Source organism: Acartia tonsa, chromosome 9 (assembly GCF_053477335.1).
Source record: "Acartia tonsa isolate MP-2025a chromosome 9, ASM5347733v1, whole genome shotgun sequence".
Classification (NCBI taxonomy): Eukaryota; Metazoa; Arthropoda; class Copepoda; order Calanoida; family Acartiidae; genus Acartia; species Acartia tonsa.
In genome coordinates, this window is record NC_137268.1 from 13,301,156 (window position 1) to 13,316,095 (window position 14,940).

At 30.9% G+C, this 14,940-nt stretch overlaps 1 protein-coding gene across 1 annotated transcript; it reads left to right on the top strand.

Moving 5' to 3' along the window:
• The first annotated feature begins 5,416 nt into the window (after positions 1 to 5,416).
• Positions 5,417 to 14,576, top strand: LOC145328250 (arginine kinase-like). Its single transcript, XM_080171866.1, has 10 exons — positions 5,417 to 5,591; positions 6,123 to 6,326; positions 8,939 to 9,034; positions 9,327 to 9,418; positions 9,979 to 10,067; positions 10,538 to 10,648; positions 11,833 to 11,960; positions 12,418 to 12,547; positions 12,886 to 13,012; positions 13,781 to 14,576. Exons 2-10 carry the CDS (start codon positions 6,132 to 6,134, stop codon positions 13,878 to 13,880), a joined length of 1,068 nt encoding a protein of 355 aa, XP_080027992.1. The 5' UTR covers positions 5,417 to 5,591; positions 6,123 to 6,131; the 3' UTR covers positions 13,881 to 14,576.
• Positions 14,577 to 14,940: the final 364 nt, after the last annotated feature.

A 14,940-nucleotide genomic window follows, 5' to 3' on the forward strand; every position in this document is an offset into this window, starting at 1 on the left:
TATTTGTTAAATATGTTGCTCTACTGGATACCATTACCCTTGTTAGAATGTACCATTCATAAAGAAGGTTATTTTTTAATGGCAAAACTGTTTAAGCTAGCTTTTTTAACAATTACGTTCAAATTCCGTTAAATTTATTGATATAAATAATCTAATAATTGATTGTTTTGTTTTTATTCGTAATTGTCTTTTTTATATATACATTATTATGCTTAATTAAAAATTTCTGATAAACATCTCATTATATTTAAAGAAAAATTAGCTGTCTCTAAATTTAATATAGAAATAAAATTATTATGGAAAATCAATTGATTCTTCATGGTAACAGTTATAAGTTATAAAATACAGACGAATTTATAGATGTAATCTTGAAAAGATAGCTTTAATTTAAAATGATAAATATGCGTTATTTTTACCAAAAACTAGACAAAACCCTTTTTTGTTGTTGTTGATAGCAATATCTTATTTCTTTACTCTCGTTTATATATAGTTTTAACCTAATATCTTTTGATTTAATTGTTATTGGTTTGAAATTTTGACTAAAAAGCTGGCTTAAAAAATAGCTCATATGTGATAAAATATATAGCATTTTGCGCTAACTTATGAGATGTTTATACAATAAGTATAATTATAAAAGCAAATATTTGAAAATTATTTAAAATCATTCAATGTTTAATGTAAGATTAAGCCAATTATTAATCACGAAATTACATATAGTTTTTTTATTATTTTGCTAAATAATCTATAAAATATTTACACATTGTAAGTCAACTCTTGAGTTATGTAAGAAGTACAATATCAGATGATAGATCTTATTTCAATTTTGAAAGATAATTTTATAAAAAAAATAAAAAAAAGTTGATTTTGTTTTTTAAAAGTGAGCAAAAATAATGTAGAATTTTTAGAAATATTTTTAATATTTTTTAAAAGCACAAAAAACCTTGATTTCAGGCCTATATTAACAATTCTTAAAAATCCTAGTAGTATCGACACATCCTATTTTTTTTACGTCACTAAGATAATTTCTAAGACACTAATACCGGGTTCTTAAAATGGACGTACGGACATTTTGGTAATGATTATAGAGTAGCTACGCTTTCTAAATCGTACCTAACTGCTAAAGGAATCACCATGCAAAATTTGAAATCGATAGGACAATTTTAACATGCCTAAATTAACTAAAAAAGCTATCCGTTACGGACGGACGTACGGAGTGACGGACGGACCGACCCTAATTATAGAAAAGCTTCGCTTTTAAAAATAACACACACAAAAAATAAAGTATAAATAAGTATAACAATAAGTATAACAATAATTTGTGATAACTGAAAGAATTACAGTTACACATTTTTGAAAGTGAAGCTTTTTTACATTTATGATAATGTTCATTTAGACATCATAAAATTATCCATCTATTTTAAGCTTGGCAGGATGATTCCTGTAACAGATAGGTACAATCTAGAAAGCATAGCAACTCAATCATTTTCGGAAAATATGAATATTCAGAAGTCTTTTCAAAGCCTTCAATGTGATATATTAAGAATAATAATTTTAATATTGATTCCAAGGACTACTATGTACAATCTTTTAAGCTAAGCATACACATAATTAATTCTACAAGTGTGTTCATATAAAGCATTCTGTATTTAAGCAATTTTTAAAAATATCTTTGCACTGAATTTTCGTTCAAGTTCCTAAAAAATGTTAAATATTTATAGCGTTTTTTGGTCTCCCATTCGCTTCGGTTTTATAGATTTTTTCATTCTTCTTTTCTATAAAATCATTTTTAAGCTCTAGAAAAATAACTTTATTGAAAATTAACTTTTATTACGTAACTTTTGAATATGCATAAATAGCAAATGCAATCTAACAACTTCATTACATAATAATGTATTTCCTAAAAACAAAAAAAAATCTTTTCAAATTAGCATTAAGAAAATTGAAAAATTAATAAATTTTTTGTTGCTTTAAAAAATTTCCATTATTTAATTAACATTCACAAAACGAATATTTATTTGTAAATAATTACACCTTCAATTTTTAAATAATCAATAATAAAAAAATCAACAAAACGTCTGTATGTCTGTATGTATTTTAAACTGATGTACTTAAGATCTTGCAAACCGCAAGACTGACAAGGCTTTGACTTCTCACTCCTTACTCCATTACTGTCTATTAACTATTAACTATAAACATAATGAAGATGTGTTTAAAAAAACTTAAGGGGACTTTAAAAATTGATTAGAACCAAACTAAAACTTTCAGAAACCTTCCTGAAAAATTCCCGAGAACTTTTGATTTATACAAAAAAAACCTTATTACTTTAGGGAACACAGTAATAGTGTCTGACTGATTATGACGCAACAAAAAAAATTAGCCAATGAAAGGTCGTTATTGACCAATGGTAAAATTTATGGTGGCCTCTCATTGGCTAATTTTTTTGTTACGTCATAATCAGTCAGACACTATTACTGTGTTCTACTTTAGGTAATTAATTTTTGAATGTAAAGCTCATCTCTAAGTAGGGCAGGTCTGCCCGCGTGAGGAATAGCTTTTATCGTTAATTTAGGAATGTTAGAAATATCCTATCGATTTAAAACTTGGCATGGTGATTCATGTAATAAATAGGTTCGATCTAGAAAGCGTGGCAACTCTATTATCAAAATGTCCGTACGTCCATTACAAACATGTTGATTTTACAAATTTTTGATAAATGTTATGATAAAATTATCCTATTCATGTTGTTTTTGAAATAGAGATTTCTATTACAACCAGGTAGAATGTTATAAGCAAAGCAAATCCTTAATGAAGTCCTAAAAATTTAAGTGTGTAACAGTTTTGAAACTTATAATTTTATTTAGAATTATACATACATATTCTGCTTATTTAGTTCTAAGACTCTAAGTGTTATTGTTCGTTTGTCCTTCCTTCTGATTTTAGAGCTTCGATTTTATGGATGTTTTCATGTTTGTTCTTAATTAGTGCATATAAATTTGTAAAATAATTACATACGTATATATCACATGGCTTGGCAAATGTTGAAAATTATTTTTAGACAAAATGAACCAGCCGTCAATTCTTTATGCAGCTTTGCTGCAGCTGCTGACGGTTGGAAACAACTGCCGCCCAATAAGGGTAATAAATGCTCCCAACTGTGTATTTTGGACTGATTAGGCCATTGTCTTATCCCTTTAGATTCCTGTATTTAGCTGTGGCTGTAAATCTATATTTATCGTTGTTGCGACTTCTAAATTTATATTTAGCATCGCCACGGCTGCTATGATTATCATTAGCACAACTGCGACTGCTAAATGTATTTTTTGTAATGTAGTAAAATTCTAAATATGTAGACATTCATTTTGAGATATTCAAAAATGTGCGTTTATACAGTTTCTGACTTTCTATTTGATAAGGAATTATATAATAATCGTAGGTACTCTACAACCTTAATCCAAATTTCAGCGTTTAGCCATTTCAGCATCGAATATTTCAACAACTGAATTAGTTCCAAAATATCCAAGTGTTAATAATTTGATTAATTTACTGTGCTTGTTTTTTTTTTTGTTAGAAAATAGATAATCGAGAATATGTTTGAACTCTTTTATCTTTTTTACAATTTACAATATTATTGATCTAACTCCCCCGTGACGATGATGGAAAAATTTACCCTTTTTAATTTTTATTATTGCTTTAAAAATCTATTTGATTCTTTATTTGTCTTACTTATTAAATTTAAAAGATTGGACACTACTAGATTTTGAGCCAAACCAACAAATTAAGCTTTTACAGTCCAAGTCCTTTTCCTCCCTGAATGCGCATAATTTTTTTAGTTTAAATTTGAAAAACTCCGCTTTTCTAAATGTCGTTATCCTAGTTAACCCTTTATCTAAAATGCATATGTACTACGGATGTATGAATTTCTGTCTGAATGCCTTTCTTTTTTATTTCTTGCTTTCTTCACCATTTTAAAGAGTGCAGCTCTTCTCTAATTGTTAGTCATTAGCTGTTACAAAAATTGCACACTGGCGGCTATTCCCCTTGAGGGCTCCATGTACACTAGAAGGAACTCTCCAATTTAAATTTTGATTAAGAAAATAAGTTTAGGTGAGGAAATTTTTCAAACAGGGTATTGGTACCCTTCCTAAATAGTTATAAACCTTCTCAGAACTCATGAACTTCTTCACCGTAGGGGAGAATCATATCTATTTCTGTCCATTGCATCGGACAGAAAGACAAATCCTGTTACCTTTATATAAAGATTAAAAATTTTAATTTTTGGTATTCATTACTCAAGACATATATATCCGTTTAGTCCATTTTAAGTGCGAATACAGGATTAAAGTATTAATCCGCGGTTCAATGCGGATTATGAACTATTTTTTCATGTTTTTTAACATTTAAGATAACCCTTATTTTATCCTGGAACTACAAAACATGGATTCATAATGTTTATTACTTAAGACATCGAAAAGAATTACCATTTATATTTTGATTATGTTATTTTTGCCTTTTGTCCTCTTTGTCCTCTTTGAATATTGTCTTTCTTGTTAATTTTCATAATATTATTCTCCCGGTAACATCAAGGATTATTTACAAAAAGTTAAAAATTACAATGTGCTTAAATGAAATCTCTCTAAACGATGGAGAGATAAAGTTTGATCTCCTTTATAGTGAAGCTTCTGACAGGTAAAGGGTTAATAACTATTTTGTTGGATGGAGGGAAGTTATGTGTTTTTAGATAATTTTAAATATTCAATAGAACTGACGAGTGGGCAAATTCACCCTTTACCTGTTAACAATTAAAATAGAAAATATTATTTATAGATTGTTTTTTGCTTTTTAGATTACTAGCGGCTACGCCCCCTAGAAGCATCTAGGGGCACTAAGGGTAGGGGAAAAAGACGACCTCATCCCATTTTAAATTTGAGTTTTTTTGTGGAGAGGGGGGTGAAGACACGTGTTCATTCATTTTATTCAAAATTTAATTTCACATGGTAAAATTGTTAATTAATGAAGGCTCATAATTATCATCATTGGGACGAAAAGGTGTGTTTTTTTATTTTACAATATGGAGAGAAGTCGAACACCCACTATTTTTAATTTAATTTTTATGAAGAAAATCTTTAAATTGTTATTAACCTTTTCATGAACAATAAGAAGCTACATCGTTCAGTGGTTAGCGAGATCCTTATATAGAGACAGACACACGCACACACATACACACACAGACAGATCTGTTTACTTCTATATAAGAATATCAATTTGCAGTTTATTTTGTTTAAATAGTTCTACTTATAATTTTATACAATTTTTTTGAAAATTTATATGACATTGAAAAAACTCCTTAACTTTCGCCAAGCCTCTTTCTCCCCCCCCCCCCTTACCCTCACTTAAAACCCCCTTTTGTATATGTGACATATCTAACGAGTTAAAGCATTGACGTCCGTAGTTATGTAATAGTATTCTTATCCCCCCCCCCCCCTCATGTGCCCTGTACTACCTTCCCCTGCATGTTTGCCTGGCTAGATTGGCCGGCAGGCTAGCTTCACTCTTGTCAGATACTTGAGGCAGAAACAACACTCTTCACACAGGTTGAATAATAATATATTATTAATTATTACAGTAATATTTATTTCTATGGACTTGAGTGTTCTTGTTTATTTGGTTTTAATATTGACATTTAGTAAGGTAGAAAATAAACTAATTAAATTTGATTGAAATGTGCAAAATAAAATATGATATGGGTTAACTTTTTATAGCATGACAATTGACGATTTATAATACAGATCAATTAAATTAGACTTAATTAAAATATGTTCAAAAAATTTTCATGTATTTTTAAAATTGTTTAAGAAAGTAGAAACCTATTTTATATGGTAAAAAAGGTTCAACTACTAAATAAAAGGTTATTTTATGGTTCATGGAATATAAGAATAATGAAAAAAAACATTATCGTTTTTACACAGATTAGAAAGTTTTGATGATTACCATACAAATTGAATGTCATTTTTTTCAAATCTTTGAACAAAAAATATTTCAATGTTGAAAAAAAAATCTTGCAATAATTGTAATGCTAATCGTTCTATTGCTTCGTGTAAAAATGAACATTTTTTTATTTATAGTTTGTAACCATGTCTGAACCCTTCCCCGACATCAAGTCCAAGCACTCCTTGGTGGCCAAGCACGTCACCCCAAGTGTGTGGGACAAGCTGAGCGGCGCTCTGACCGCCACCAGCGGCTTCACCCTCGCCAAGGCCATTGCCTGCGCTGTCCAGTTCGACAACCAGCATTGCGGTATCTATGCCGGTGATTGGGATTCTTACAAGGTAATGGATTTATTATTACTTGGATATTGCACCAGAGTATCATGTACCTCTAATAAAAAGAAACTTGTAGCTGACTCAAATAATTTTATACCCCTTGACCCCATCCCCTCCCCTCCTAATGGATGGACGAACTGACCAACAACCTAAATTGACGACAATTTTTATCTATCATAATATCCACGCACATTCAATATTCATTTACAAGATAAATATGCATAGCATACAGAGAACATACATTTCTAGCTACAAAAGGAAGAATTTTACACAATAACTCAGTCGAGCTAAAAATAAAAGAAGAAAAGGCTTTTAATCTTATGACCTTTTTTGATGCTTTGGACAGTTATCTATATTGAAAATAGCCTAGAACCATCACAAAACAGAAAAGCATACTTTACTAGTCTTGGTGTTACAGATATATATTGCTTCACAAGCGCTTATAAGAATTGTTTTTACTTTTATAGGTGTTTAGCCTTTAAATGATTATAAAATCTTTAGGTTTAAAAAAATATCCGAAGAGAAATTAAAAGATTTTTAATTTCTTTATACAAAATCCATAATGATTATCTTTGAATCCATATTCCTTTTTTAAAAAGGCAGTAAAATTAATTTAAAAGAATTAGGAAAAAGTCATTATGTAGAAAGCAACAATTTCTAGACATAAAGCATTCAAGTCTGAATATTTCAGACATTTAGGAAACAGTAAATACAAGATTTAGAAGATTTTAAAAATTATTCATAAAGAATATATTTTTTTTCATTATGAAATAATATTAGTTATGAAGAAAACATATTGGAATATTATATTCTTACGAGAAAAAAAGAATTAGAATCAAGTCTATCCGGTTGTCAAAATAATTATCCTCTTAGAATTTTTTTTTCAATTTTGAAAATTTGAGTACCCCCCCTGGCCCCCCCCCCTTCAAGCTTCACAAGCGCTTATAAGAATTGTTTTTACTTTTATAGGTGTTTAGCCTTTAAATGATTATAAAATCTTTAGGTTTAAAAAAATATCCGAAGAGAAATTAAAAGATTTTTAATTTCTTTATACAAAATCCATAATGATTATCTTTGAATCCATATTCCTTTTTTAAAAAGGCAGTAAAATTAATTTAAAAGAATTAGGAAAAAGTCATTATGTAGAAAGCAACAATTTCTAGACATAAAGCATTCAAGTCTGAATATTTCAGACATTTAGGAAACAGTAAATACAAGATTTAGAAGATTTTAAAAATTATTCATAAAGAATATATTTTTTTTCATTATGAAATAATATTAGTTATGAAGAAAACATATTGGAATATTATATTCTTACGAGAAAAAAAGAATTAGAATCAAGTCTATCCGGTTGTCAAAATAATTATCCTCTTAGAATTTTTTTTTCAATTTTGAAAATTTGAGTACCCCCCCTGCCCCCCCCCCCCCCCCCCCCCCCGACAGCGAACTATGAACTCTGGCCGCAGCGCTCAGCTCCCTAGCCTGCCTAGCCGCAGCGCTCGGCCCCCTTGCCTGCCTAGCCGCAGCGCCCCTAGTTGAGTATTATATTCTTACGAGAAAAAAAATTAGAATCAAGTCTATCCGGTTGTCAAAATAATCGACATTATCCTCTTAGAAATTTTTTTTTCAATTTTGAAAATTTGAGTACCAAAATTGTTGTCTTTTTTCAATTTTGACTGAACCTCAAATTTTTTTCTTCATAAAATTAACTTTCTAATGAAATAATAATCCCTCTATCTCACTATGTTCTTGTAGTTATGCAATAAGATATATTTTTACATATTAAGTCTGACTGCTTTCCCTTCGATACAATTTTACATAAGCACAAAATAAATAACTCTTAAGAATGTGATAAAAAATCTCCTAGATTATCGAACAGGAAAATTATTTTTTGTTGTAGATATTCATTGTTTTTTAATAGGAATATAGGATTGCTCAACTGGTTAGGGTAAATTTTTAATTAGAAATTTTAATAAAAATACTGAAATCTATTTAACCCTTTATGGGACCGTCTTGAGGGTATTAGGGTTAATAATATATCAAAAGCATTTTTGGTGCGCATTTTTTAAAATATGAAATAATTAAAGCAATTAAATGTAAGTTTTACCAAAAATAACCCAATATTGGTTCCTTGGATCAAGATTTGTTGGGTTCGAATCGTGGTCATATCGTGTCAATCTATAAATACTAAAAGTAGTACATACTACTGCTATGTCAGGCGCGTGCCAATAACAGTAAAACTAAGTTGATTGTCTTAGTCCTTAAACAAGGGCAACCCATAACACAGTTAGGTCTTCCAAGACAAGGTCTTGCAATTAAAATGTTGGTTGTCGGTCGGGTGTTACCTTACTTAATTCCAAGAGTGTTTGAATAGAAATGGAGACATAGTCAACCTTGTTTAGTTTGTTGGACCTGACGTTACAGAAACATTGATAGCACCATTCTTCACTCCTTGGTAAACGTAAAAGATATTTTTTTTATAATTACTTTTTCACTGGTTACTTAGGTATAGATCCTTGGAATTTTATGCATTGTTTGGTACTTTCATGCAAAAGCTAAAATACTACTATGTCCAAGATATTTTGGTACTTGTGATACTTATCATATTTTATTTGTAGGTGTTTGCTGATGTGTTTGACCCCATTATCCAGGAGTACCATGGTATTGACCCCAACGCCAAGCACACCAGCGACATGGATGTCTCCAAGATCCAGGTAACACACTTTATCAGCTAGACGATAAATTGATTTACATTCCCAAGCATGACAATCAAAAATATCCTAACTGTTGACTTAAATTATAATTTTAAAAGTTTGAACACTTCTTGTTTGGAACTTAACCTTCAGAAATCAATAAAGTAACAAAAGTTTTTGAGCCAACAGCAAGATAATGGACTTATAAACCTTAGGGAAAAAATTAATATTGTTATTCAAGTGATTTTTAACTTAAGTTACATATGTTAAAAATTTAGTTTTGTATGAAAATGTCATGTATAATGATATTTAGGGTAACATTGACGCAACTGCCCCTGTTCACTCCACCAGAATTAGAGTTGGCAGAAACATTGACGGTTTCGGTCTCTCCCCCGGCATCACCAAGTAAGTAGTACTATCCAGTTATATTAAGGGAAACCTTAATGAATGAAAAATTTATTTCAATCCCCAATGATGATAAACAAGTTTACCCCTTCTGTAGATAAACATTATTGGTTAAAAAACTTTTGACACTTCTTGTTTGGATGCATCAATTCATATTCAAAGAAAGTACACACAGTTTTTGAGCCTATGAATAAGATAAAATAGTGATTATATGCCTTTGGGTAATAGTGCAATTTACTTCTGATGTCCTCTCCCTCCCTGTTGATAGCCGTTTAGCAATATTATGTTTGTATGTGTAAGACATTAGATGTAAAATTAATTTTGAAAGCAATTAAGGAACCCAGTAAAAGTGTGAGACTGATTATGACGTAAAAAAATTAGCCAATGTGAGGCCACTATAAATTTTACCATTGGTCAATAATGGCCTCTCATTGGCTATTTTTTTTTTAACGTCATAATCAGTCCGACACTATTACTGGGTTCTCAATTAAGTGGTAGGATTTATTAAAGTTATTGAGTGACATATATTTGATAGTGATGTTATAATTTATTTTTATTAGGGATCAGAGACTTGGTGTTGAAAACCTGATGAAGAAGGCATTTGCTAACCTTACTGGTGATCTTGCTGGTACCTACTATCCTCTTACAGGTATACACAGATAGATAGATAGATATTTGTAAACCTTACTGGTGATCTTGCTGGTACCTACTATCCTCTTACAGGTATACACAGATAGATAGATAGATATTTGTAAACCTTACTGGTGATCTTGCTGGTACCTACTATCCTCTTACAGGTATACAAAGATAGAAAGATAGATAGAAAGGTAGATAGGCATACAGACAACAGATAATCAGACAGACAGACAAACAAAAAGACAGACAGACAGACAGACAGACGGAAAGATAGAAAGACAGACAGATAAGAAGACAGACAGATAGAAAGACAGACAGACAGAAAGACAGAAAGATAGAAATACAGACAGACAGACAAACATTTAGACAGACAGACGGAAAGACAGAAAGACAGACGGAAAGACAGAAAGACAGACAGACAGACAGACAAAAATACAGAAAGACAGACAGACAGAAAGACAATTCTAATAAACTAATGTGTAGGCATGGCTGAGAAGGTTCGTCAGCAGCTGGTTGATGACCATTTCCTGTTCATGTCTGGTGACAAGAACCTGGCTGTTGCTGGCATGGAGCGTGACTGGCCTGAGGGCAGAGGTAATAACCTAAGGATAGAAATGATAGTTTTTCAAGTATGGCATTTATATCTTCTGGATTAGAATCTGTTTTCATACTGTATTGAAATGTATAGTATTATTCAGGTTTCTACAAATATAAAAATGTACAATCATAATATTAAAACCAGTTTTGTTATTTTGGGCTTTCGGCATCTTGTTGCTAACAAAACTGGTTTTAATCTTAACGTTGTAAAAGTTTATATCCGCGGAAAGCTGTCTACAATACGATGCGATATATCACTATTATCGTATTTGAAACGATTATGTATGAATTTTAGTATGCAAAAAAATACTGTAATTAATTATTGAACAATATCGCTTAAAATATAACAAAATAACATAAGGAAACTCTGTGCAAAATATAGAATAACTTTTTGTAATAATTCACGGGAAAAATATTAGATAAAATTGAATTTTGCAATTAGCATTAAATATTTACTTTGGCAAAATTCTTTTATTATTAAATATTTGGATCTACTGCAGTTCACGGTAAAATATTGCTGGTAACGAATATTGCTAAAAATTTATGAACTTTAAAGGCTGCTAGCTGCCAAACGGCTGAACGTACAGATCATGCCCGCACATAGTTTTAAGCGGCATAAAAAAGCCTACAAATAATCTGGAATAGCCATAAATCAGTAATGCATATTTATCTTGCAGTGCAGAGAAATGCGCGAAAAAGACCTATTTTACGCGGTTTTTCTTCAGTAAAGCTTTCCCTGTGCATCATTGGATCTTGGCTATTCCAGATTATTTGTAGGCCTCCTTATGCCGCTTAAAATGGTGTGCGGGTATGATCTGTACGTTCAGCCGTTTGGCAGCTAGCAGCCTTTAAAATTCATAAATTTTCAGCAATATTCGTTACCAGCAATATTTTACCGTGAACTGCAGTAGATCCAAATATTTTTGATCTCTTGTATTAAAACCCATTCATAATTTTATCAATGTTACCCAGTGTTTTATAACCATATTATTCTGTTGGTTGGATCAAAAACCTTGGGTACACTTATTGAATTTTGATTGGTTAGTTCAAAACTAGTAGTTCCAATCTATAATTATAAGGGTAGTTTTGGGAACGTATCAATACTTACTATCTTATCCCTTTAGATCCCTGCGATTCTCTGATTCTTTTTTTCTTGCTCCTGATAACTTGTTTATGTGCAGGTATCTTCCACAACAAGGACAAGACCTTCCTCACCTGGGTGAATGAGGAGGATCAGCTCCGTATCATCTCCATGCAGTCTGGTGGTGACGTCAGAGCCGTCTTCGACCGTCTTGCTCGTGGTATCAAGGTAAAGATTTATCTCAAATTTAATATTATGAATTTATATATCTAGCTGTCTTTGCAAATCGATGAAAAAACTTGCAGTACCCCAACCCTGCTGGGCTAACAAGTGACTGATTTAACCTAACCTAAACTGTTGTAAAATTAAAAATAAACATATATCTCCCCATCCCCCTCTCTTTTATTTCAATACATTTTAAATTAGGGAGGGGAAGCTGTGCTCGACTAGACACTTGGAGGTAAACTGCTAATTAAACTTTAAAATGGTTAAAATTAGTTTTGTTTTCAGAGAAAACATTTCGTCCGTAAACTAATTGATGCTATCATATTTTTTCTTCTTATGCAATCACCCCCCCCCCCTGAAAAATGTGATTTTTACCCCAAGATCTATGTAATATCATTTTGTTTACATTATAATGCAATTGTTGGCTAAAGATGGATTTATAATTTTTATCATATTGTAGGCTGTTGGTGACAGTGTGAAGGCCGAGTCCGGCAAGGATTTCATGCTTGATGCCAAGTATGGATACATCCACTCCTGCCCAACCAATCTTGGCACTGGCATGAGAGCCTCTGTCCACGTCGACCTGCCAGGTATAGTTTTTTCAACCTTGGTCTGTTATGTTTACTTTTGAGAAGTATAGCTAGCTATATTCATTCATAGCCTAACCAATCTCGACTTTTGCCTTGATAAAAAAAATGCAATTTTTATTTAATTTGCTTTGGTTAATAAGCAAATCATAGGCTAAAATAATATTGAGGCTAAAAATCTCAAATATTGATGGGTTGTACTTTTTCTTTATATAAAAGCTTAACTAAGGTATTGGGATGGTTTTAGTTCTTGACCCCCTTTTTTTTAAAAAGCTTGGGGTAAAGGAACTATTTACGCAAAAAAGTAATACAATTTATGTGAAATATTTATCTCCTTGCAGGTTACACCAAGGAGGGTCTGAAGATCCTTCAGGACAGGTGTGAGGAGCTCCACCTGCAGCCCCGTGGTACCAGAGGAGAGTCTGGCGGTCAGACTGGCGCTACCTATGATATCTCCAACAAGCACAGGTACAAATTGATAGATAGATTCAGTTGGCGCATTTAAACAAACCACTTATTGCTCGCCACCCCCTCCTCCTATTTAAATTTAATTGAAATAAGGGTAAAAGATTGTTTTTTTTCACTTATTAGTTTATCAGTTTATATCAGGTAACGGTTAGATTAGTGTTCAGTGCTTAACCAGCACTTTGTGTGAAGGCACAATTCATTTTTGTTTGTAATCATAGCAACTAAAACACATTCTTATAAAAATCAAATTATATTTCTGCTGCATTTAACATTTTCATGAATCTTTAATATTAAATATTTGCTTCATTGTTATATAATCTTTTTTAAGAATACTTAAGCTTAAAATTTTGTTTGCATTTTGTTTAAATAATTGAAAATAAAAACACCTTAGATATTTAGTTAAAAAGATACAAATGTCAACTTATTTATGATTCTATTATATTATTAGAAATATATTGAAAAGGAAAAAAATTAATGTTAGTTTTTCATTTGTTTGTTTATTGTTTTAGATCAGGTTATTTTAGGTACATAGTAGCCCGGCAGGGTTAGAGCATCGCAGTTTTAGGTCATAACTGGGGTTAGGCATAGCAAAAAAAATACACCTAGCAAGGATAACACCCAATAAATACAAATAAAAAAATGTACAATTGTTTTTTTTCAAATGCATAGTTTAACCAAAATTATTCTAAACTTTGTATTACTTTAGCGCATTTATTTGACCATTTCTTGGCGAATTTTGGCCACGTTTTTACTATTTGATTGTTTCAGACTCGGCTACAGCGAGGTGCAGCTTGTCCAGAAGATGATTGACGGTGTCAACACCCTTGTGAAGGAGGACAGAGAACTCCAGAAGAAGCACGGCATGTAAGCTGTCTCTCTCCTCAACATCCTTTATTCCACCTCCATGTATAATTCCCAATACATTCAAAGATTTTGAGCATTTCTATTGTTAAATATTTTGAAAAATCTACCAAATTTTTTAAACAAAATATTTGTAAGATTTTTGTCAAATTATAAAAAGAAAAAAAATAAGGAAAATGTTTATTTATCTTTGTCTCTCAAGCCTTTATAAACCTGTGTGAAAGAGTGGGCTTTTTAGATATACACACTAACAGACAACCAGTCTTTTAAAGATTTTATTATTAATTTAATAAATTACTTTAAAATGTTAGTATATGTCTAAAAGTGTTGCCTCTGTATAAAGTCAGAAATAGTCACCTTATTGTTGTTTTACATACATGCATAATACATATTCTTTAACTAGCGGTCAAACAAGCCTAGCAAAGGCTGGTCATGTCTTAGATTTTATCTTTTCTTACACACACAAAAAAAGAGTTACATAACAAAAATGTTGTAATTAGCAGAAAAGAATGAATTTTTACATGATTCTAAAAGCTGTGATCCTTCTAATTTCAATGAAAACGACTGCTAGCTAGTTTCTAGTTGCACAGCAACTATATAACTTGGTTATATGTATTTATGTGTGTATGTATGTATTTGTTATAAATGATATTCATGCTAAATAATAGATTGTTATTTTCTTCAATAAATATTATGAAAACAATATTCTTATTTCAATCTTTTAAATATTTAAAAACTGTTGATGAAAGCTCCGAGAGCTTATTGCTAGTGACTACCATTAAATCAAAATTTTTTTTTTTATAAAATTTAGTCCTTTATAATAGACATTTTATGGCGAATGCCATCAAATCTCAATTAATATTAATTTTCTAAAGTATCGCTTTTAATTGCTTTAACATAATGAACAAGGCATTGCTTTAAAGTTTTTTAACAATTGGAATTGATTTAATCAAAAATATGTTTTAAAACATTTCATTGAGGGTTCCATTCCAGGTAATTTCCTAAAAACCTCACTGGATAGAATTTGAATAAAAGTTCTGTTTCCATTTTGTTATTATAACTTAAGA

Coding starts and splice junctions, on each gene's coding strand:
- LOC145328250 (XM_080171866.1), top strand. CDS start 6,132: ATGTCTGAACCCTTCCCCGACATCAAGTCCAAGCACTCCTTGGTGGCC. Junction 9,419..9,978: donor CTCTCCCCCGGCATCACCAA/GTAAGTAGTACT, acceptor TATTTTTATTAG/GGATCAGAGACTTGGTGTTG. Junction 10,068..10,537: donor TACCTACTATCCTCTTACAG/GTATACACAGAT, acceptor ACTAATGTGTAG/GCATGGCTGAGAAGGTTCGT.